Source organism: Hibiscus syriacus, unplaced genomic scaffold (genome assembly GCF_006381635.1).
Source record: "Hibiscus syriacus cultivar Baekdansim isolate YM2019G1 unplaced genomic scaffold, ASM638163v2 tig00112647_pilon, whole genome shotgun sequence".
Lineage (NCBI taxonomy): Eukaryota > Viridiplantae > Streptophyta > Magnoliopsida > Malvales > Malvaceae > Hibiscus > Hibiscus syriacus.
Window position 1 is genome coordinate 308,442 of NW_024063375.1, and position 25,322 is coordinate 333,763.

Genomic DNA, 25,322 nt, shown 5'->3' on the forward strand with positions numbered 1-25,322 from the left:
CACCCATTAAAATGGAAACATCGAATGTAAATTGTACCGATACATGGTAGTGCATCGATGCACCTGTTTAAGGGATGCATCGATACACTGTAGAAATGTACCGATGCACTTCAATAGGAAATGGAATAAATCTTTCTTTCAGTCTAAGAATTAATAGATATAGTATATCAATTGGATACTGATAAGTATTAATACATGATTGTCTAGACATTGATCGAAAGCAATGTTCGGATAGGTCGTCAGAGTAAGTTACGCAAGAAAGAGAAAGAGCTTGGTAGTGTTATTGGTACATGGTATGAAGTGTAGTTATGTTAAGGAATTATGACTTGCGAGAAGTCTAATTCTGATATTAGGTAATATGAGTACTAGATGTAAGCAGGTAGTGATATGATGTTTAGAGAAATTCGAGTCTATGGATATGTTGAGATGTAATTGCTTCTCTATGTTTGATCTAGGTGAATATGCCTTGTACATTACATTTTATGAGATGTGTGTTGTATGATAGTGATCTATGAGATATTGATAATAAGTCATAAGATTACATGCATATGAGAAGGTATATGAACTATATGAAATGTGATACTGTAAGTATTAATACATGATTGTGCAGACATAGATCGAAAGCAAAGTTCGGATAGTCGTCAGAGTAAGATACGCAAAGAGAAAGCTTGGTAGTTATGGTGATCAGGTGAGTACATGATATGAAGTGTAGTTATGTTAATATGAGTTGCGAGAAGTCTAATTCTGATATTAGGTAATATGAGTACCCAGATGTAAGCAGGTAGTGATATGAGAGAAATTCGAGTCTATGCATATGTGAGATGTAATTGCCTCTCTATGTTTGTGATCTAGGTGAATATGCCTTGTTGCATTACATGTTATGAGATGTGTTGTATGATAGTGATCTATGAGATATTGATAATAGTCATAAGATTACATGCATATGTAATATAAGTTAAAAGAGAAATAATATGTTATATGTATATGAGAAAAAGGTATCTGTGAACTATATGAAATGGGATAAAGAACTATGTGATGTGACCATGTGTGAAAATGATGAATAATGTGAATTTCATATGTACATGATATGTACATGCATTTGATAATTTACATATGTATTTATGTCTCTCTAGTATATGACTTAGCGTGAGAGTTTCACACGTAGGTTCAGGAAAGCATGAAGAGGAGCAAGACAGGTTAGTTTCTCCTTAAAAAGGTCAGATCAGAACCTAAATGAATAACATGTATTTTTTTATATAGAATCTAGTTGGCATGTAGTTAAAAGATTTGTATTAGATACGCGCTGATCAGTTTTGTAAACCATATGTTTTATATCATAGAAAGTAAATATTTTTATTAGAATTATCAAACTGAATCTTGGGTATTTGTAAAAGTAAATGTTTTGAGAAGTCAATGTGACACCTCAGACTCGTATCCGGGTCGGGTACGGGTTGGGGTGTTACATTTAATGGTATCAGAGCTAAGGTTTAGCCGATTCTAGGCTTAAACCGAAGTCAAATAAGGTTTAAAATATGTACATGCCAACTTAAAGTGAAAATTTCTGATATGATAGAGTAAGGAGTATTGTCTTGCTATTAGAATAAGATTTGTATGATATAGTAGAAATTGATTATAGAAATTGTCGAAGTGAATCGATAGCCGACAAATCTAATGGTGATAGCAATTCATCACCCTGGCCAGGCAGGATGAAGAGCGGAAACCACAGAAAGTGTCTTATAAGATTAAAGGTTGATTCAGAAAGTTGAAATCATATCCGAATAATGATCAAAAGTTTTCACTATTTTGAATCGGAAAGGTGATGGAGTCGTTTTGTTATTTAGTGGATAAGATAGAATATGGTGAACAAGTGTCACCATAAGAGCGTTAAAAGATCAAATGATGCAGTGAGAATTGGTAGAAGAGTTCAAGAATATGTGTCAGTGACAAGCGTATAAGATGTATAAAGCCAGAGATTATGAATTTAAAAAGGGGAATCATAACGTGTGAATAAGAGTGTATATGATTAGAAGAACTGTTGCTGACTGACAAGGGTAAGTGATGATTAATGTATTAGATTTAAAGGATTAAAGATGATGTCAAGTTAAGATAACAAGGTATGGTGTAGAATTTGTAAATGGTTATATATGATTTGAACAAGGATTTTACAAAGAATAAGATTTGTGCAAAGAGTGTTGACTATCAGAGTTATGAAAATGTTATAAAGATTGATGATCAAGGATAAGTATGAGGGAAATAAAAAGAATATGTGATATCGGATGGAAAATACATGTTAGTTATGTTATAAGGAGATCGTGATTATGAAAATATAGAGTTTAGAAATTAGATATGATAAAGATTATATTAGGCATGGATTACGAGTATGATTAGAAGTAAAGACGGTATGTCAGATGATGTGAAAGGTTAGTTGATTAAGTAAAGTATATGTTTTAATCAATTATGATATGGATTTGAATATGGTTGTGTATTTTGATCAGATAAATATTATGAAGACAAGGAGATAAATATTTGTATGTCGAAAAGAGGGATTTAAGGAAGGAAAATACAAGTATAAGAGATGGTTAAGCATGAGATTTTATATAAGTGAAGTTATTTATCAAAGTTATGAAGATATGATGAAGATTGGTAATTAGGGATGAGTATAAGTGATAGAAAAAGAGTAGGTGAACATTAAAGAAAAGATATGATAAGAAGATTTTGATTTTTGAAGGAATAAAAGAATAAGGGATAAGAAAGTGCGTAAGGTAATATGAAAAGATTATATGTATTGAGGTACAAACAAAGATTAAGAAATGAGGAAAGATTTGGTTTATGTGGTAAGTAATTAGAGAATAAGAATAGAAATCAATTGAGTTATGATATTGAGGTATAAGGATTAAAGTATGGGTTTATATATAAGCAGTATTACATGGATTTACAGAGGTGAGTCTATTAACAGAAAACAGGGAATATTAAGTTAAGAAAACAATATAAGAACATTAGAAGATATGTTCTTATTGTGGGTGCCGTGAAAATTCAGGGACGGTTTTTTTTAAATGAGAGGAGATTTGTAATATCCCAAAATTAGGGCTAGTGGCTAAAGTGAGAATTTTGAAAGTTTTGTGCTCAATTTAGAAATTAGTTAAAAGTTTAGGGACTTAAGTAAGGAAATTTTAAGGATGGATTAAATAGCATAAATGGATGAATTAAAGGGGCATTTTGGTCTTTTATGCTTAAAGGATATTTTCCCCCTTTAAATAAGGGTTAAACACGTGGGTTTGGGAGAATTCTGGAAGCCTTCTTCTTACTCTCTTCCTCTCCTTCCCGTAGCTCAAGTTTAAAAGGTAAGTTTGATTTTAGTGTTGAATTCTTGGATTTATAAGTGGGTTTTGATTATTTGAGTGTTATATAAGCTTAAGGAAAGCTTATATGAATTTAAATCATCAAGTAAAGAGAGTAAGAAGAGAAATTCTATTATGGGTTTAGAAATGAACTTTTGATAGAAAGAGGTTTTTAAAGTTGTAATGAAGAATTTGACTTATCAATAGTTTATTTAAGAGATATGAAATGTTAAAATTGGATTTAAAACATGATAAAATTTGAGTATGATTCTTGAAGCCTATGTAGAGGATAGGATTTGGAGATTTAAGATGTGATAATGAGTACAAATGGGCTTAAGTATGTGTGTTTGAGTTTAGGATATGAAAGGGGTTGAAGTATGGCATAATTGAGTTAGAATGAAGTGATTTTCGTGTTAAAATGTAATTTTTGGGTTGTGTGCATCGATACACATTCAATGGGTACTGATGCATTCTCAACGAAATAAACATCGAATGCAATGAGTGCATCGATGCATAGGGAGTGCATCGATACACCCATTAAAATGGAAACATCGAATGTAAATTGTGTACCGATACATGGGTAGTGCATCGATGCTCCTGTTAAGGGATGCATCGATACACTGTAGAATGTACCGATGCACTTCAATAGGAAATGGAATAAATATTTCTTTCAGTCTAAGAATTAATAGATTATAGTATATCAATTGGATACTGATAAGTATTAATACATGATTGTCTAGACATCGATCGAAAGCAATGTTCGGATAGGTCGTCAGAGTAAGTTACGCAAGAAAGAGAAAGAGCTTGGTAGTGTTATTGGTACATGATATGAAGTGTAGTTATGTTAAGGAATTATGACTTGCGAGAAGTCTAATTCTGATATTAGGTAATATGAGTACTAGATGTAAGCAGGTAGTGATATGATGTTTAGAGAAATTCGAGTCTATGGATATGTTGAGATGTAATTGCTTCTCTATGTTTGTGATCTAGGTGAATATGCCTTGTTGCATTACATTTTATGAGATGTGTGTTGTATGATAGTGATCTATGAGATATTGATAATAAGTCATAAGATTACATGCATATGAGAAAAAGGTATATGTGAACTATATGAAATGTGATAAAGAACTATGTGATGTGACCATGTGTGAAAAGGATGAATAATGTGAATTTCATGGAAAATGCTACGTGAAAGTAAACTACGTGATTATGTGATCATATGAAATGTGATAAAGAGCTATGTGAAAGAACTATGTGATATGAATATGTGAATGTGTAATGAGGTAAATGATAATGCCCATGTCATGTGTTATGAGAGATATAGGTATAGTTGGCATGCCAAGAATCGAGGGTCTACGCGGTCCTTCAGGACATAGTGGTCCTTCGAGATATATGTGTTATATGTGGTCCTTCGGGACATCTAAGTGGTCCTTCAGGACATTTAAGTGGTCATTCGAGACAAATTCTACGTGCTCCTAGTGGGAATTATACGAGCTGTGGTGACAGCATAGTGCATAACCTCTATGTACTCGCATACCTTAAGTTCTCAGTAGTGTGCATGGGCTAACCAAAAAGATAACAATAAAATGTGAGTTGTAATGAGAAATGTGTTACATGTTTTATATGATGATATATGTGAATATGTGTATATGTTATAGGAAAGAATGTGTGTTATGGGTTATGGCATTTGTTATGTGATGTACATGAATATATGTTAATGTATATATATGAATGAATATCAATGACTCATATGATGATGTAAGAACATGTTATAAGATATAGAATATGAAAATAAGAGATCATATGAACAAGAGATAAGAGATAGAAAGGATAATCATATAAGAGTATGAGAAAATATAAATGATGGAATGCATGTGTGTATGTAATTGTTACATGAAAAAGTATGTATACAAGTATGACGTTGTATTACATGATATGTACATGCATTTGATAATTTACATATGTATTCATATGTCTCACTAAGTATATAACTTAGCGTGTGAGTGTTTCACACCTAGGTTCAGGAAAGCAGGAAAAGAAGCTAAGAGGAGCAAGACATGTTAATTTCTCCTTACCAAAGGTCAGATCAGAACCTAAATGAATAACATGTATTTTGTTATATAGAATCTAGTTGGCATGTAGTTAAGAGATTTGTATTAGATACGCTCTGATCAGTTTTGTAAAACCATATGTTTTATATCATAGAAAGTAAAATGGTTTTATTAGAAATATCAAATTGAATCTTGGGTATTTTGTAAAAGTAAATGTTTTGAGAAGTCAATGTGACACCTCAAACTCGTATCAGGGTCGGGTACGGGTTGGGGGTGTTACAATATTCGGGTATTCTCATTTAGATTTATCTGATGATGTTGTTGTCCGATCACGAATCACGAAATTTATGACCTATGAATGAAAACATTCCAACACTAAATTTTACAATTTCAATAGCACACTTCTATTATATCATACTTCATGCAGCTTATAAATATAAGCATCAAATATAAGTATAAACAGATAGACATGTGTATAATATATATCTTCTCTAACTAAATATCAATATTCTATGTATTTATTCAAGTCTAAGTTTTATCATATTTCACCACATTACTATTTAATGGAGGTCATGCTTATCAACATTTTTCTATCTATGACTCTATAACCTATTCTCATTACCATTTAATTAGCCATACTGATATAATACATATGATAAAATACTTGTAAGTGATATATAATATAAAAGTAAGCAACTGATGATAGAATATAATTATATTTTATAGTTATAATCATATTTATACAATTTATTATAATTAAAGAAATTATATTTAAAAAATCATCAACTTTTGTAAAATCTAATTTAAATTATATAGTCATATTAGAATTTATAATAAAAATTAATTTACAATTATATGATTTTAAAATCAACAGTTAAAATGTGAAGCAGGTCCTTATACTTGAATAAAATTTATGATTTTATCCTTGTACTTAAAAGGTTAAAAATTATATCATCTACTTTTATTCGATCTAATAATCTTTATTTAATTATTGACACTGTTAACATTTTGTAAAAGAAATTAAGGGGGTATAATTTCAACTTTTTAAATACAGGGATTGAATCTCAAATTTTGTCAAATTATAAGGTTTAGCAACATATTTTAATCTAAACTTATACACTGAATTAATTAGTAAAATTTTCTTTAAAATATTATAATATTCATATTTAAAATAATTTTTGTGTAAATGCATATAGGAATAATAAACTAGAGAAAAATATAGACTTCATATTCATATTACGTGTTATTTTTTATATTTATTTACATTTTAAATTGAAATTTATATATTAATATAACATAATAACATCCAGTTTCACCCCACCATAATTATCCCTTATGCAATCCATCCATGTCACATATCTCAACATATAACTTTATAGAGATATATGATTTTCTTATATCTAACTTTAAGAAAACATAAAATAAAAATAACGACTAAATCATCGAGAAAGAAGACAAAATGTGCGTTATAAAGATAAAAACGTGTCACAAACATGCATATTTTATTAAAAAATTATAAATAAAATGAAAATATAAATAATCGATGTTCAACATTAAAACCGATACTGTTCGATAAAATCTATAATGATAATTTTAACAAAAACAAATAAGTGCAGACAATTTCACTCAAGCTGTTCCCTTTCTTATGGGGCTTTGTTGGTCAAAAATAAAGATAAAGAGTGGTTGCTGAGGGGCAAAGCAAGCGGTGAGAAAGGAGATGTAGTAATTATGATAAATGTTGATAGAATGATTCAAAAATATCATAAAACTTTTAACATTTATCATAATTATACAACAAAGCTACTCAAATTTATTAAAATAAAATTTCTTGAAATTACACAATTTTAAATAATTATACTTAATTTTGTTAATTTTTATTTCATTTATTATATAGCATATAAATTTTTTATTTACTAAAAATATCAATGAAGATATTTAAAATATTAAATAATTTATTATATTTATCATAATTAAAAACTATAAAAATTTAAGAGATTTTATCTTTAAAAAATTATTTTTTTTAATAATTTAATCAATACTTATACTTTTATATCATTATTAGATGACGAGATAATTGAAAAAATCAAGATAATTTATAACATTACTTATATTTACTAAAATTGTAAAAGATTTCACCTTTGATAAAAGTAATTAATTTTCTTAAAAATACGATAAATCGAATAAATTTAATTTTGTTAAAAGGTTTCATAACTGTTACATGTATTAATGTAAAAAATAAAGTTTTTTTCCATGAATTTTTAATAAATAAAATTTTGTTTTTAACTCACCGTAATTTCCTCTGTGTAGAAGATAACTATATTAATTACTGTATTTGTCTTTATTGTTTTTTTGATATTCAAGTCTTTGGTAGGGAGGTGCTCTTTATGACCTTTTCCTGGACTCTCTGTTTCCTTCTCTTATTATCGCTCTTCCTTTGTGGGTTATTCGGTAAATTTGGTATTGTACTCCTTTTTAGTCTATCTCTCTCTTTGTTTCTTGCATAAAGGTGTTTCATTTAATCTTTCAAAGCTCTTCTCTTGTTGGGTTTTCTTCTTTCTTCTTTCTCCTGTCTCTCTTTCTCTTCTTGAGAAAGCAGGGGATAATAGCTCTAGACAACCTTTTTTCATCCGGGTTTTGTGGTATAATCTTCATCTCCTTGTTAAGATTCTTTTAGATTGATCAATGATTTTCATGGTTATTCGTTTGGTGAGCGATCTGCGTGTGGTTTTCATGTTTATATTTGTTTGATCGGTTGATGGTCAGATGAATGTAGGATATTCTCTCTGTTTTTTTCCCTTCTTTTCTTGAAATATTTGGCTGTTGGTTTAACAGGTCATGTATGGATATTTTCTTTTTTGAGGTTTTGATTTTTATGGTTTTTTCTTTTCATGAATCTGCGTATTCTTTGAGGTCTTAGCAATTTGTGTTTAAAGTCTGTGATTCTTTGCTGTCTTTTCACATGTTGGTTGATTGTCGAGGCTCTCTTTAGATAATTTCTTTCTACTATTGTTTTATTTTGTTCTGTTTAATGGCGCTTCTCTGTGTGTATTCAGTTTGTTTTAGCGTTTTGTTTTTATATGGAGCAGCGTGGAACCTTGTGTCTGCTTTCGTTTTGGTCCACAGTTGGATATTTGCTGTTAGTTGATGCTCATTATTGTTTGATTTTGGTTCTCTGTATTTTAAAATTCCTGATTGCCCAGTGCTCTTGAGTGGTTCTATGTTTTGCTGATCCAATTTAAAATGATGTTTTGTACTTTTGGGGAAATGGAGGGCCTGGGAACACAGGCTAGCATCACATTTCGCCATCTTTGTTGATGATATGCTTTACTGAGTGAATTAGTATCTTTTGGTTCGTGCTAACCACTGCATTTGAATATAATTTCTGGTTGCTGTCTTGGTTCTGCACCCTTGTTGTTATCCTATTATTAGTGTTGGATATTAGATTTTAGAGGCAGCTGCTTCTCTTTGATGTTCTATGTTATGTTATTTTTTTCTCTTTTCTCTTAGAAAGTATGCATACCGTTAGAATTGTGGATTATTGATTTCAAGTGCTTATACAAGAATGATAAAACAAATTAACATATGCCACGGTATCACTCACCCTGGTGATATATTATTTGCAATGATTGATTTCTTGACGTCTGAGAGGCAAATATGTCTCTTCAAAGCAGACTTAAACTACTCCACTGCTATTAGAAATATAGAAATTGGTTACTTACAATTTGTATTGGAATATTCTTCAGGGTTTCAGGATATTTGCACGGAAATCCATACGAGTCATAATGCAGGGACAAAGGGGTACTATTGGTTCCTTGCCTGAAACCTTCTCTGATCACAGCACTACATCAAGTAATGCTGCTATTGAACAGCAGGTTTGCTGGAATAATGTTCAAAATCCTATAGAAAACAGATTGCCTAATTGTTTGCTGTCATCTAGTGACTTGAACATTGGATATGTGAATTCTATTGGTCGAGAGGAGCAGCCGGGTAGATGGAGTTTGGGAGAGCCTAGCTCTAGTGGCACCAAAACTGAAGTAAGCTATAATGAGCAGAAAACGGATCATGGATGGTCATTGTCTATGAGTGCTTCTGCAAATGCTGGTCTGAGGTTGGAAGGGCAGAGGTATGAACAGAGCTCTCTATTTGCGCAAAGTTCCAATTCTTATGTAGTTCCCCAGAATCAAAGTTTAAATGATGGATTAGTTGGTCATGATGATAATAACTGTCAAGTTACAGAACGGTCTAATCACTATAAGCCTAGTGGATCAGAAGGTGAGCAGAATTCACTGGGTGCTGGTTCTGAAGCATTTCTACTTTTGCCCGGAATTGCTGGGCATGTTGGGGATGATAATGATGACAAACCTGGATGCTCGTATGAGGGCCATCGTGCATCGTGCAAAAGAAAGGCTCTGGAAGGGAATGTTGGGCAATCCTCTTCTAGTGGAAGTAGTGCAGAAAGTAGTGCATGGCATGGAGTTTCTGCTAGCTATACTGCAGGAAGCAATGTGAATATATCTCCCCACTCAAGACAGGCTCACCCTAGACTTGGATTAGACATTCGAGGATCAGTATCTGACAGCATTCCTGAACCAATTGTTTTACCACCGACTGCAGAAAGCTCACGCAGGAACTTCCGGCTGAGAATAAATCCTTCTAGTATACAAGAACCTATCGCCCGTTCACTAATTTCTACAGGTGATACAGTTAGGCAGTCTGTTGTTTCGTATGCACCGCAGTCATCAAGACTTCTTCCAATCGATGATTCTCTGGATTTAAGTTCAGCACCAATTGTACCTAATGTAAGTTCTGAAAACCCGAATGTCGTAATTAATGTTCCAACTTTGCTTCGAAATGGAGATTCTGGCTCAAGAACTGGCAGTTCATCAAACTCGAATCTATCACCTGATAGAAATGTTGTACCACGTGCAAGACACCAATCAAGAAGCATGGCCAGACACCAATCAAGAAGCATGGCCAGAAACCAATTAGATCATCGTATGTTGGTTCCTGCACCAGAACTAAGAACTTTGTTTAGAAATCATGGTTTAAGCAGTGGAAGTATTAGTGCTCCTGGAAATATTGCTTTTACTTCCCACGCAGGTCCAAATTCTGTTGCCAATGCAACGTCTGCATCTACCTGGGTTCCTCATCCCAACTCCTCTTCACAATACCCACGAAGATTGTCAGAACTTGTTCGTCAATCATTAATGTCTTCCTTTGGCACTGAAGCTGGAGGCCAGGACAATCATTCTTCACATCCTTCAGGACCTACTGCTTTTCCGGAAGAGATGTTGCTTTCCTCTCAAGCAGCTAATCAGGGTCACCATCGTTCATATCCTAGGTCATTGCCATGGTTGGAGAGACAAGATGCTGGTTTGCTTGGAATTCCCCGCTCATTGCGAACTTTAGCTTTTGCCACTGAAGGAAGAAGCAGGCTTGTTGCATCTGAGGTCTGCCTTTGAACTCCATCTTTTCTGATTGTGATAGATTTTCTGTTTCCCCTCAAATTGAAACAATAACAAAGTACAAATCCTGGTTCCCTTAACACTACTACTTAATTTGCTGCCAAGCTAATTGTCACTGGAAATCAAATGCCTGGTATAGATAAAGTAAACTCCTTGTTTGATAGAGCAATGCTAATTGTGTAGAATGTGTATGTTGTTTTTCCTTTGATTGCATGTCTGAAAGATATGACCTTGGGCATCGATATCCAAAATTCATGCACTAGTTCACGAATCATTTATTCATGTGTTGCACTTTATTCTCTATTTGGACCACTCGAATTTAAATGCCACCACTTATCTTGTAAACTCATGGTTTTACCTGCGTACGAGATATTACATATGGCCATAGTAAAGATCCATTCAATTAGATCTGACATTTTGTTTATGGGGCAGATTCGCAATGTCTTGGATCTCATGCGGAGGCGGGAGAACCTGCGGTTTGAGGTACAAATTTATTTTAACGGTGTAATTTGATTCAGTTCTATCATCACCGACTAAAACATGGAAGCATGAAAAAATTGTCTTTACCTTAATAGTTCATATGTTGTTATGCTCAATAGGTGGCCATTCTGCTAGGGACTTTGGGAATGGCCATGTCATTCTGGATCTTACTTCTTCCCCAAGCGTCATTCTCTTCTAATTATGCTTTTATGCAGGATGTCATGATCCTCGATCAAACAGTACTATTAGGGGTTGCTGATATTCATGACCGGCATAGGGACATGCGGCTTGATGTTGATAACATGTCATATGAGGTCGTATCTATATTCTTGGCATCCTAATCTTTTGTGTTTGAAATTTCTCACAGTAGAATTGCTTTGTGGGTAATAGGAGTTATTGGCTCTGGAAGAACGCATTGGTAATGTAAGCACAGGGTTGAGTGAAGAAACCATATTAAACCGTTTGAAACGACGAAGGCACTCTGGTGCACCAGGAGCTCAGTTGGAGGCTGAACCGTGTTGTGTTTGTCAGGTAATGGATCTTCTCATCTGCATTTTCGTAACTGATTTTACGGACCTTGTAAATAATTGTTTACAAACTTGCAGGAAGAATATAATGATGGAGAAGATCTTGGGACACTGGAATGTGGCCACGACTTCCATGCTGATTGCATTAGACAATGGCTGATGCTCAAAAACTTGTGCCCCATTTGTAAAACAACAGGTCTGACTAAATGATATGTCTGGTTGTTTTCAGACAATTAGGTCTTCCTCAGGTCAGAGAAAGGACCCGGCATCTAATGTTCTGGTTGGGCTTTTGCAGTTCATCGGAACTAGATGCCTTCAAATGTGTGGATAGGGGCCCAGCGGTTTTCATTCTGAGATCATCAATCCATGGCACATGAGCATTAAAATTTACTTCCAGTTATGTCAAACAAGGCTCTTTCTGGGTGGATGAAACAAAATGTCTGAAGCACTGGGAACAAAGCTACTTTCAACATTTTTCATTTCCTAAGAGTTGTATGTATGAATTTTTTACCATTGGCGACATAGATTATCGAATACCTTTTACATTCTTGTGTTCCTCTTTCTTCTTTTAGCGTAAGTTTTCGAAGAAATTTCTCCTTAAGCATTACTATGTTATAATAACTTATTAAAATAGATATATGCTTCTTTCACCCATACAAAATCCAACTATGAACATTGATTAATGGCATAAGGACAGTAGCACGTAAGCAACTTATCAACATACTAAATCTTTGACACAGATCACAAGGATTCAAAGGTTAGGAAATCAGGGCCACTTTAGGACTTGAGATGGTCCGATGGCGTTGATCAATCCACTTGAGATTACCGTAAGTCTGCTCCGGGAACCATTTCTATCATTCTCTACACTCACATCAAACCTTTGATTCTCATATTTCTTCGTTAACGTCAGAGTGCTCGGTTCAGCAATGAGTCTCAGCCATGTGGAGCTCCCCACTACATCCCGGTAAACTGATTGATCATCTCCCTCGTTATTAACCACCCTGGAAAAGTTGCAAAACGAATGGGTAGTTCAGGTCCGTTTCGTTTCGGGTGCAGTTCTATTGGTTTCATCTAAGAACAGCTCTCATCTCCGTGCCCTTGTAGCCTAAGCCGCACAGGAAATCGATGTAATCTTGTGTTTCCATGTCGTAAATGAGTCCGGGATCCAATGCTTTGTTGGGGTTGATATGTCCAGCAGTACCGTAATCTGGAGGTGTTGCAGGACGAACGTACAATTGATTTGTCAAAGTACTTCCATTGTTATTGATGGAGTAGGCCGTGGTCATCAAAGTTGATCGGATGGCCTGCTGGACTCCATTAAGGATTCACTGCTTTTAGCAAAGCTGCCACACAAGCTACATTTGGGGTTGCCATCGATGTCACCGAATTGAATGCATAATCTGTCACCAAAGCATAGTGGCCAATTCTTAAATATATGGGTAAATATCAAATTAGACCTCTTAATTTTAATTTATTTTGATTTTATCCTCATTTTCATTGGTGGGCGGCGGAAGGCCAAAAAGAAAAAGGACAATAATTGTTTGGTGGTGGCATTACAAAACCAAAGTTGCCAACCATAACATGGCTGTCGAGTAACGAGTTCCTCGCAGCTTTCCCTTTCTAAAATCAATACACGTCATTTCTTTTGTCTTCATATCCCACTTTGGTCGTCCTATACTTGGTCCACAATCAAACATCTCCATCAACTACTAGCTTATTTATGATTTATGTATGTTTTTTTCGTATTCGAACAAATTAACTCTAAAGTTGCAAGTTATATTAATGAATTTTAAGTTGTTATTCTTGTTGTTTACTTTTTTTACATTCGTTTGTTGTGTTCGAATAAGTTTTTTTTGTGTTTGTATTGTTCGTTTATGTTCGTTTATCGTATTTGTTTATGTTCGTTCGTTCGTGCTCATTTATTATTTAAATGAACGAACATGAACAAGCTATATTCTTTAATGAACAAACATGAACAAAATTTTATTTGTTTGTTTATATTCATGTTCGTTTATTTATTAAATGAACGAACATGAACATACCTCCGTTCATGTGCGTTCGGTTCGTTTACAAACCTATTTTTAGATGTAAAAGATAGACATATTTATGGTTTTAACTGTTGATGGTAATGACATAAATCCCTTTGTCCACAGATTAATTATTGTCTATTTTTTTCAATTATAAAAATATTATAATAAAACAAATAATTCTTTTATTGATGGTAACCATGTATGTTATGTTAGCTATAAACGATTTATCTATTTTAATTTAGACACAAAATCGTAGTTGGTTGTTTCCTTATTGACGATAAAAATGCTTTTAAGGAAAAGGAAGAGGCTTTAAGAAGAAGAAAAAAAGAGAGAAAGAAGAACAAGAAGATCATTTTCTTAAATGCCTTGGGGGCTTATGTACCAATCTTTGGTACATGCGAATGTCAGTATAGGTGTAAGGTAATAATTGTCGTTTATAGGTTGATAAAGTGAATTGATCAGATTAGCATGTGACAGACTTTGTTAATAATGATTTTGATAGTCAAATCAAAAAACATTACGGTTGTTCTCCTCCGACGGACTCCTAAAATATTGGAGGTATTGACCATCGGAAGAGGTGTAACATTTTTCCCTCCTTGGTCGAGGAAAAATTATAAAGTGACTTGATCAGAGACTAGTAAAAAGATTTTTACCGCCCTAAACCGAATACAAAAATAAACTAGCAACTCTTGACATGGGAGGAGTTGTCTCAACACTTATATGCATGATTCACGGAGTATTCTTAACGCTTTACTAGGATATTAGCAAAGATAGTAACATTTCGATGCTTTACGGATGTGTCTAGGTCCACTGTTTAGTCATATTAGTTTGTCGAAAAGCAATAAGAAAAATTTGGACTGGGCGTGGAGAATTCCCAACATTTTTAAATGTTATCGGAGACGAGCATAATTGCTTTCGTCATTCTGTATCATGTGAAGGATTCTCAACGCTTTAGCGAACGTCTCAACATTCAATAACAAACTTCTGTAACATTAACGGAGGAATCTCGACTCCATCTGGTTGGGGGAGAAGATCACTATATAATATTTGTAGTTAAGGCAAGAGCGGAGGTATCTCCACGCCTTATACCAGAGATGAGACAACTCGACACCCTCAAAGTAGTCTGGTTGATGGAAGATGCATATTCTCCTTGATAGAAGTAATGAGGTGTCTTTGTCCCCTTTGCTGGGGCAAAGACATCTATACGCTTATAGTAGCAATAAGAGGAGCGAAAAAATCTTATTCTTTGGAGGATCATAAGCTATGAGAATCTAGAGTGTGAGGCAACTCCCTCCCGATATAATTTTATAAACTATACTGAGGCATCTCAAAACTTTTGTGTGGAAGCTTCTCCATGCCTTATAAGTCGACAATGGAGTAATTTCTATTGTGAAGACGAAGGCATCTCAACCACTTCGACCAGTTTTAAGAAGAGTTTCTTTAGTTTAAGAGGAGTGGAGACATCCTAATTCCCTCAGCCAATAAAAGAGGTAACCCAACCTCAAGTGATAATAAGGCGAAGCAGAGGCACCTCTACACGTCTAAAATATTAAATGTTGAGCTAAGACATCTTCGCCTTGGTAGAATCAATGAGGTGGAATTCCTTTCGCTAAGACAAATACATCTCGATGCTCTTTAGGGGATAATGGAAGAACTCCTATTGTTAGAACAAAGTCAACTCAATCCCTTGGGTAAATTTCATAAGTCGTAAAGCTTGGGTTGTAGTTAACTCTACGTTCGACGGAGGCATCTCGACGCTTTTCGAGGTGGAGGTATATCAACGATATAAGTGAAAAACGAATGCATCTTAACTCGTTTGGCTAGGTGGTGAGAAGATAAAGATGTTCTTTCCTTTACAATGTAACAGAGGCAGCTTAACACTCTTAGCTAGAGAGAAAGCATCTCAGCCTGGTGGCAACACAACAAAGACAATGTTATGGCAATATAATAGAGGACAGAGACATTCTAGGAAATATAATAGGAAAAATATCTTCAAAGAATTCCAGTAGCTAAGCGGAGGAAGAATAACTTTGATGTTCAATGTAAAATTGGGACATTATCACATTACAAAGTATGAGGAGGGAGATCTTCTCTATACCTGTTTGAGATTTACCTCGAGAGCCATTTTGGGTATGCTTCTTGTTGTTAGAGGCTAGTTGTCGGTTGTTGAGGTAATCGGTTATCCCTCACCAGATGTTAATCGATGATTCCTCGGACATGCCTATTGTCGCGTACCATCTAGACCTCGTTTTAGTGCAGTTCCTTGCACAAATTGGTCTAATTACCTCTTCCTAATGGCCTCCTCCACAATGTTACACATTACTCGGTGTAATGCCACCTCTACTTATGATGCTCGTAGTAGTGAGTGATTCTTCGTCGAAGGCAGTTCCTCATAGGGAGAGGTGGCTTTAAAGTTTCAAAATTCTCGACTTGGCAGATGATCTCAAATAAGGAGGTGTTAAGGGAGGTGTAATTCAAAAATAATAATAATAATAAGGGACGTGTAATTAGTATAGGCTCCCAATAGTCTCTTCCATGTTGATTTGCCACGTGAATTCATCAACGATGATTTGATCGGTCCTGGTGGTCCCCTTTGCTTATTGTGTATAAGGAGCCTCCACTGCCTTAGTTCACTCTCAAGAAAAAAACAAATTAGCAAACTATTTGCAAAAAATACGCTCACACTCAAATGAACACTTGAGCAATTTTAACAATGATAACCCACAAGTGTTCTTACAATAAGAATAAGATAAAGCTTTAATTACTCTTTGATGCTGACATCTCATCTCAATATTGTTTCTCATAGTTGAATTATTTTGAGCTTGGTTTTATATCATCTCTATAGTTACTAGTCGTTAGAAACCATTAAAGATGTAAAACATTTGTTACTTAATATTCCTCACGTTTAACTAAGTAGCCACTTTAACCTTTATTTTTATAAGAGTATTTTGTCCTCTCCAACGTTTGACTAAATAGTCAATCAACCCTTATTTTTTTCTTGAGGCATTTTATACATCAACAATTCATTTTAGAGTAAAAAACCCTATATTTTTAGAGCATTAATCGTTTGTTGACTAATGATTTACAACTATAGAGGAGTCTTTTTGTCCTAAATTGAAACATTGAAATCAATATAATCCAAAAGAATAATAAGAAACTAAATTAACTATTTAATCAAACCGTTTGTCATTATGCCAAAAAACTAAAGTATTTCGGCACGAAGAATCGATTCTTTTGTAGTTTCAAAAAAAAGTATGGTCTTTTTCGCTAATAGGTTCGAAGGGATTGGTCTTATTCGCTACTTACCGATCATGTTTGCCTTAAAACTTCTGAAAACTTGTGAATACACTTAATTTCGTCCGCTTACATTATAAATTACAATATATATAATACTATTTCTAATATTATAAATTATAATATATATATATATATATATATATATATTTATTTACATTTTATTTTTATGTACAGGTCCATTACAAGTAAATACAAAACAACCCAAATGGCCCAGCAAAACAACCAAGCCAACACCGACCCATTTCCAGTGGAGCAGTCCGTTCGATGACCCACTTGGAGCACCCAACAGTGGACCCGAATCGGTCCAATGGAGCATCCGAACCGGTTACCCATCTCATTCAGCCGCGCCGCAATTCCCCTTCAACGAGGACTCCCCACAGCCGAACGTCTCTCGCCTCCAACAACTTGATTTTTCCGGCGCAAGGACCTCGCGAGCATCACCAACAACCTACAATAAACAAGCGTCATAGTTCAATTAGAACTCAAAATTTTCGGAACTAAAAATTGCTTTGTTTCGTATATAAATAGGCTTGTAAATCACATTCATCACAATAGTTTACACGAAAATAGACTACAAAATACACAAGTGACATTCGAAAAACACGAAAAATGAGCAAAACAAGCTTGTAACATTTGAAAGCAAAAAAAAAATAAAAATGTATATTTTACCTCGATTCGGTGTTTTGGCCTTTTGCATGTTGCTTTCCTTAACTTTTTTTTTGTTTTTGCTTCGAGATGGCCGATGAACGGGGGTGTTTTCGAGATCTCCTTTCGTAGATCTAGCCCCCTAGGCTTATTTGTTATAAAAAATATTTTGATATTTGAAACAAGTGCAAAGATAGCTTTAAAAAAAACCAAAACTTTTTGTATTTCGCAGTCGATGACCAAAGCTGATCAAAGACGGCCGGCGAGACGCCGCCGTCGTGTTTATGGGTTTGCTGCGGCGATGTTCTTCACGAAGGAAGAACACCCATGAACTGAGGAGACGAAGGGGGGAAGGGGTTTAATGTTTGGTGAAAATGAAACAAATGAAGGTTTGTTTTAATTGTTAGGCTTTATACTAACTCGAATGGACCACGTCCGACCCATACACGCGTGACCAGCGTGTTTTCACGCAACAATGGGTAAATCACCCATTTTCTCCCTTTCGTTTTTAAACCTTTGATTTAACCCCATTTTCATCGAATTTCATTTAAAATTGACCCTTGATTTGTTTTTCTTTCAATTATGTCCCTTAATATTTTAATTTTTTCCTTATTTTTTTATTTAAATATTTTATTATATATATATATATTTAATATTTTTATTTGATTTTTTTTTTCATTTAAACACTATATTTTATCATTATATATATACTTTTAATATTTTATTTATACGTCTATTATTATTTTACATATATTTTAATCACTTGATTATTTTTTATTACATTACATTATATTATATATATGTATATGTTTTCTTTTTTATTTTATTTTATTTATTTATTTATTTTAATTTTCTTCTCTATTTTAATTTTTTTCTTTATTTTTATTTCCTTGAGGTTCATTTTATTTTATTTTCTTGTTTTTATTTATTTATTGATTGTATATAGATCATTATTATTTTGTGTTTTACTTATTTATTATTTCTTTATTTTTATTTTTATTTTTATTCATTTTTATTTTCTTTATCTTTTTATCTTCCTGTCATTTCTTTATTTCTTTTGTTTTTCTCTATTTTATTTATTTTCATTTTTTTCTAACTTTTTTTCTTGACTTTGTAAGGGTACACTTTTAAACTATCGGAGATAAATAATTCGGATCGTTATTTTTAACTTTTAATTTAAACTTTCATTTTTCTTAATTAGAGACAACTGAAAATTACGTAGTACCGAAAGAGCAATTCAAGGGTACTAACCCTTCCTTGACTGTAACCGACTCCCGAATCCGACACATCTTTGGTAAGACGCAGATCAGATAAGAAATAAGGTATCCGATCAACCCATTTGTTTTAAATAAATGATCGGTGGCGACTCCAAATCATTTTTCCTAAATCAAAGCTTAATTTTGGATCCAACCGAAAGACGGCTCCGACAACTTGATTTTTAATTATGAAAATGATCATGATTTTGAAAAAAATCTAGATAAGTTGAAAATCGTTTTAAAGTGCAGTTTTTAAGTTTGTCTGAAATTTGGGTTATTTTTTTTATATTCGATTAAGTCCAAAATATTTTTAATTTATTATGTCAAAATATTTAGAATGTAAACTTCAACCCTAGACTAGTTGATTGGATAGAAATTAGTAAGATTAATCCATTAACATTTTAACATATTTTTATTTTGAATACTTTTAGATTTTATTTTTTTAAATAATGACATCATCATTAACGAATGACATAATATTATATTATCACATTATTAAAAGTTGACACCGTTAATAAAAGTACTAAACAATTGATGAAATTAATCTTTAGATATCAACTCGAGAGTAAGAATTCTTCAATTGCTAACTTGAATGGCATCAAATGTATTTTAAACCTCTTAATTTTTAATTGTTACCTTTCCGAATTGGCCTAATCCATAAGAAACAAAACAAGGAGGGGTAGTTTGGAAAATTAAATGAATAGAAGAGGCCAATCTCTAAATAAAATAAACAGCGAGGTCAAACTAGAAATAAAAAAGAATATTCTGCATCGACCTGTACGCCATTAAAGAGAAATTGATCTCCCATTTACGCCTCTAGTTTCCAAAACATTCGTTCCTCCCAAAGATGGCTTTCCCTCAGCACCAGTTTCAACAACACTATCAACCTCAACAAGAACAATCTAAAAATTTCAGGTAAATCCGCTCCATAATTCAATCTTTAATTACTAAAGAAAAATGATTTAATCCTAAATTGAAATTATAATCTGTTTCTATTTATGTTTGATCTCAGGAACTTTTACGCGATTGATGGTCAGGTTTCGCCGCCACTTGCTTATTACAGTACGCCTGATTTACTAGATTCGTCTCCGCATCCTCCTTATGTTCCTCCTTGTAATTCCCTTCGGTTCTTTGTTTTTTATCTTTATTTTCTATTGAATTTATAAGTAAAATTTTGAACTTCTTTAGTGGTAGTTGGCTTAAATTACTGCATTATTATTTCGTTCTTTTTACTTTTTGAGCATCAAAATTGGAACTTTGTTGTTTAATATTTCTGGGATTTTTGTTTCATTCACGAAATAAGTTTTTATAACTATTGTGTATTTTGCATTTATATTTGTTTAGTTCATGTTGTTGGTTTTGCACCGGGTCCGGTTCCTCTTACAGATGGGAGTGATGGAGGAGCTGATTTGCAATGGAACAACGGGGTTGAATCTAAAAGGAAGAAGCTAAAGGAACAAGATCTTTTGGAGAACAATTCACAGATATCTTCTGTTGATTTTTTTCAAGCACGGTCGGTCTCAACAGGATTAGGTTTGTCACTAGATAATAATAATCGGATGGCTTCTTCGGTTGATTCACCACTGTTGTCTCTCATTGGAGGTGACCTAGATCTTGAGTTGCAGCGGCAGGATGCAGAGATTGATAGATTGCTTAAAGCTCAGGTCTGCTTTATGGACTTTAGCTTCTTGATGAATTTTGCCAAATGTGAATAATCATGTTTCATTAGCTTCCTTGATTTTTGTAGCGATCCATCTATATTTTCCAATGCCATTTGTGCCATATGTGGACAATAATTGGCTGTGGTCATTGACTGCTTACACATTTATCATGCTTTAATGCTAGTTTTTTGGGATAATTTGTTGATTTTATTATACAAGGAAGTGGAATTCCGCTACAATCACCAGTGTATACATGTGATCAGTTTGTGTAGCTATACAAACTACCCACTCTATACAAACTATTTAATGCCCCTATTTAACGCTAAATTATTGCTTTTATTGTTTGTTTCAGATTTTTTGGTGGTTACTTTGTTTGGCCATTGAGTCTATTAACGGTGGATAAGACATTTCATGATATTTTGCTGTATTTGGTTGTTAGTGTCGTTGTCTAGATACAAATGAGCAAAGTGCTATGAGAGTGAGTCCAGCATTTTCTTGTCTCGCAAACATTCATTGTGCTTCAACTTTACTTTAACTATTGAACGTTTCTTTAAGTAACTTCTCTTCTCCATTGTATTTTCATTCATTGTGCTTAATTGTATTTCTTTTTCCTGAAAATAACAGTGTACCTTATAGAAACAAGGGTTACTTATGCGGATGCTAGAAATTAAAGAAAATAACGTGGAATTGAATTAAATGAACTAATCTGTTTTCACCACATAAATGATTCAATTTATGTTCATCAATTTTGGAGAACCTATGTTATCGGTCATGCTACAATTGGGTAATGTCTCTTCTCTGCACTGAGTAAAAATCTTAATTGAAGATTGCTTGATTTCTAGTATAGGACTCTTGGTAAGAGTTCTAGTATAAATATTGTACTAGAGTGTTAATAGGACTACCAGTGAGGGTTTTAGTATAAATACTCTACTAGAGTGTTATTAGAACCAGTTTATCATCATCAGAGCTCAATAAACCTGTGACAATTCTTCAACCATGAGCCTCATCTCAGACAACTTCATTTGCTGGCCTTGATTCCTCTTTCTAGACTTCTAGTGCATCATACCATGGCTTAAAAGTGGTTTCTAATGTAAATCCTAGGATCTAGTTAAGCTCTCAGGAGAAAAAAAAATTGAACAGCTAAGAACTCTCATAATGATAATAATAAAAAAACTGATCCTAATAACCCTCTAGTAGACTAATTGTAAAAGAACTCTTACTAACAGTCCTTTTAACTCTAGTATAATAGTTATACTAGAACTCTGACTAAGAGTCTTATGCTAATCACATTAAATAATAATTAGAAGAACAAAAAACATAGACTTAAATAAACTGATTTAAAAATAATTAAGTTAGACTTTGATGTTCCTGCAGCATAATTGTTCAAAGGGTTGTTTGTTAGTGAGGGGGAATAATTTGATTTTATGTCTGGTGTTGTTCATGTGGTGCTACCTATTTTATGTCTGGTGTTGTTAGTTTGTTAGTTTTGCAATATATGTATTTCAGCAAGTAGTTATGAATTTTATTTTTTGTTGAAAGTATTCCAAATCCCTGCTTCTTTAAATAGGGTGATCGGTTACGACAAGCTGTTTTGGAGAAGGTTCAAAGTAATCAACTTCAGACAATTTCACTTGTTGAAGAGAGAGTTTTTCAGAAACTCCGGGAGAAAGAAGCAGAAGTGGAGAATATTAACAAGAAGAATATGGAACTGGAAAAGCAAATGGAGCAATTAACCATGGAAGCAGGTGCCTGGCAACAGCGTGCCAGATACAATGAAAACATGATTACGGCCCTCAAGTTTAATCTCCAGCAAGCTTATGCTCAAAGTAGGGATAGTAAGGAAGGATGTGGCGATAGTGAAGTTGATGATACAGCCTCATGCTGCAATGGCAGAGCCATCGATTTCCATTTGATCAGCAAGGAGAACAGTGACGTGAAAGAGTTGACTTGTAAAGTTTGCGGGGTGAATGAAGTATGCATGCTTTTGTTACCTTGTAAGCATCTCTGCCTGTGTAAAAGCTGTGAAAGTAAGTTTAGCTTTTGCCCCCTGTGTCAGTCATCTAAATTTATTGGCATGGAGGTCTTTATGTAATGTTATACATATGAAAACCTTTAATCTTACGTTAAACTTATATCCAGTACTCGTGATATAGATGGTCTCTTGTTCTTAGGCTCTTTTATAATTTCAACCTTTAATTGTAAAAGAAAGAAAGAAATGCCTTGCATGTTAAGGATTCTGCTTCGTCAGAATGCATGAGTAGCCATTGTTATTCTCTTGTTCTGTACTAAGATGTAGTAGTTTTTATGTTTTCCCGGCTCAATGCCGTCTGGTTTTCTTTTGTAGTTTAAGAAAGAATTTCCGAGGGACACCATATGTTGTGATTTATTCATGATTGGATAAGTTATGGATAGGGCCAGATCAATACATATTAAAGGTTTATTGGGTATTCGATGTTTAGGAGGTTATAAAGAAGCAGAAGCATGCAGTGTGGGAGTTTAGAAAGCAAGTATAGGTCCGAGCCAAGTCCTGGGCTTCATTGAAATGCTTCAGATATTTAGGCAAGGTCTGTCATCAGTTATAAGGAGTAAATGGCTTGGATGTGTGAAATATTTGTTCTTTTCAATTGCACAGAAAGGATGTCTAGTGTATATTCTGAGGTTCTAAATGATTAAGAAATCCCCATCATTTCACAGCTATAATTGTCTGAAGCATCATTGTTTCTGCATAATGAAGCAATTGTATTTACAAAGTAGAGTTAGCAGTAGGAGTTGCAACTTTTGACACCTTCCCTGGAGCAGGAAAAACAAGTGGGTTATATCTTAAGCAGTAGTGGTCCATAGTTTTTGAAAGCCTAATGCATCTCGCTTGTGCTTTCCATCCATGCATCAAGTCACTGACAACAGATACATTGAAAAACCTACCAACTATTATCATGTTATTAAGTTTAAAAATTAATATATATAATTAATTTTATAATTAGAAGAGGGATGTTTTAATAAATTTCTTCGGGTGAGACGATATAAATATGATCTGAATTTAATCTAGAGTAAAGTTTTTAATTTAAAACTCGTCTTGTCCCACACCAATGCCGTTTTCAAAAGAAATAATGACCTTGAAATCTTAACATGAGAACAATAGTATGGGAACCAAGTCTTTTTTTTATACACTTAATTATCACATTTTCTTTTCTTTTTTATTAGAATAATAATATATTTTTTCTTCAAAAAGAATAATAATATCTTTTACTATTTAGGAAAAAAATTATTTAAGATAATAATAGTATCTCGATGAAGGTATAACACGTTAGCCGAGTTTTTTAGAAGATACGTTTGACATGGTGTATCTTTGTTTACGTGATAGGAAGGACGGTTAGAATTTTCAACATTTCCACTAGTTATTACTAAAATAAAAGAAAAAAGGTAAAAAATTTATTACGAATTTTATTTAAAAATTAATATGTCTGATACGTGTCAAAGACACGTACTTGCAAAAGCACTAGTCAAATAAATAATAACTATGTACATGTATAACTTTTGTCTTCAATCATTCAATTAGTGTATGTTTGATCAAACCCATGTTAGTATGACAGTTAAAGAAAGTTTTGGATACTGTTTTTAATTGTCCTATTGTCATGGGTCTGATCAAAGTTCAAGAATTTTCTTTGAAAGCTCAAAAATCAATAAGTTTGACGTGGGATTATGAAATCTCACATTGTGTAGATATTTTTTCCCAAGTGTTTTTAAACAAACATTCATTAAGTGATTGAAGACAAAATTCATACATATGTTGCTATTGTCTGACTTGGGTTAATGCAAATACATGTTATTTGGACAAAATTCATCTGAAATTATTTTGGAATAGTTAATTATCACAATTTCTTTCTATTAATTATTTTAGCATACCAATTATTTTATTAATAATAGATAACAATTATTATCTTTAAAACGGGATTTTTAAAATTTCCTTTTAAAAGCGATTTTGTAGACGTTCGATCATATTTAGCCTTAAATGATCAATGTCAACTCCAAGTCTTTATTTTCAAAATCGAATTTCTAAGTAAATCCGAAATTACGAGTTCTTTCAAAATAAATAAAATCGTCAAACTCAAATCTTTATGATAATATATATATTACACAGATCATAATCAAATAGGATTGTTATATGAGATTGTTATACGAGAAATGGTTTAGCTTTTAAGAGCAAGCTTTGATGGTGGAAAGGTAGGCAAACTCCAACTCATTAAGCAATTCTTGTCAACTTGGAGGCCAAAAATCGCCTATAATCCTGGATTTTTACCGACACCAGAAATCTCAAGTGGGATAGTGTTTTTACCACAATGGATCCAACCATTTTTTACTACTTTTTATCCATTATTATCCATACAACTTTCATTTTCATTTACAAATATAAATTCTACCCCCTTAAATAGATTATGCCTCACCATGTCATCAAATACATTGAAAAGTAAAAAAGGAAATAAATTAATAAATAGGTAAAGTAATTGTAACACGTATGCTAAAAGTATGTTATTTGGTTAATGTTGTTGGAAAAATTAATAAATAATTGAATAA

General features: G+C 33.2%; 2 protein-coding genes across 3 annotated transcripts; both read left to right on the top strand.

The window, feature by feature from the left end:
- The first annotated feature begins 7,891 nt into the window (after window positions 1–7,891).
- On the top strand, window positions 7,892–12,406 carry LOC120182370 (probable E3 ubiquitin-protein ligase RHG1A). The gene is made up of 7 exons (XM_039187360.1): window positions 7,892–8,028; window positions 9,133–10,839; window positions 11,287–11,337; window positions 11,550–11,648; window positions 11,725–11,865; window positions 11,940–12,057; window positions 12,157–12,406. Exons 2-7 carry the CDS (start codon window positions 9,172–9,174, stop codon window positions 12,168–12,170), a joined length of 2,091 nt encoding a protein of 696 aa, XP_039043291.1. The 5' UTR covers window positions 7,892–8,028; window positions 9,133–9,171; the 3' UTR covers window positions 12,171–12,406.
- A 7,503-nt stretch (window positions 12,407–19,909) lies between these two features.
- LOC120182372 (probable BOI-related E3 ubiquitin-protein ligase 3) lies at window positions 19,910–22,903 on the top strand. 2 transcript variants are annotated; one of them, XM_039187363.1, is made up of 4 exons: window positions 19,910–20,004; window positions 20,102–20,202; window positions 20,434–20,753; window positions 22,318–22,903. In XM_039187363.1, exons 1-4 carry the CDS (start codon window positions 19,937–19,939, stop codon window positions 22,840–22,842), a joined length of 1,014 nt encoding a protein of 337 aa, XP_039043294.1. In that variant the 5' UTR covers window positions 19,910–19,936; the 3' UTR covers window positions 22,843–22,903. The 2 variants fall into 2 exon arrangements, with proteins under 2 accessions (XP_039043294.1, XP_039043295.1); XM_039187364.1 differs by having other exon boundaries at window positions 20,476–20,753.
- Window positions 22,904–25,322: the final 2,419 nt, after the last annotated feature.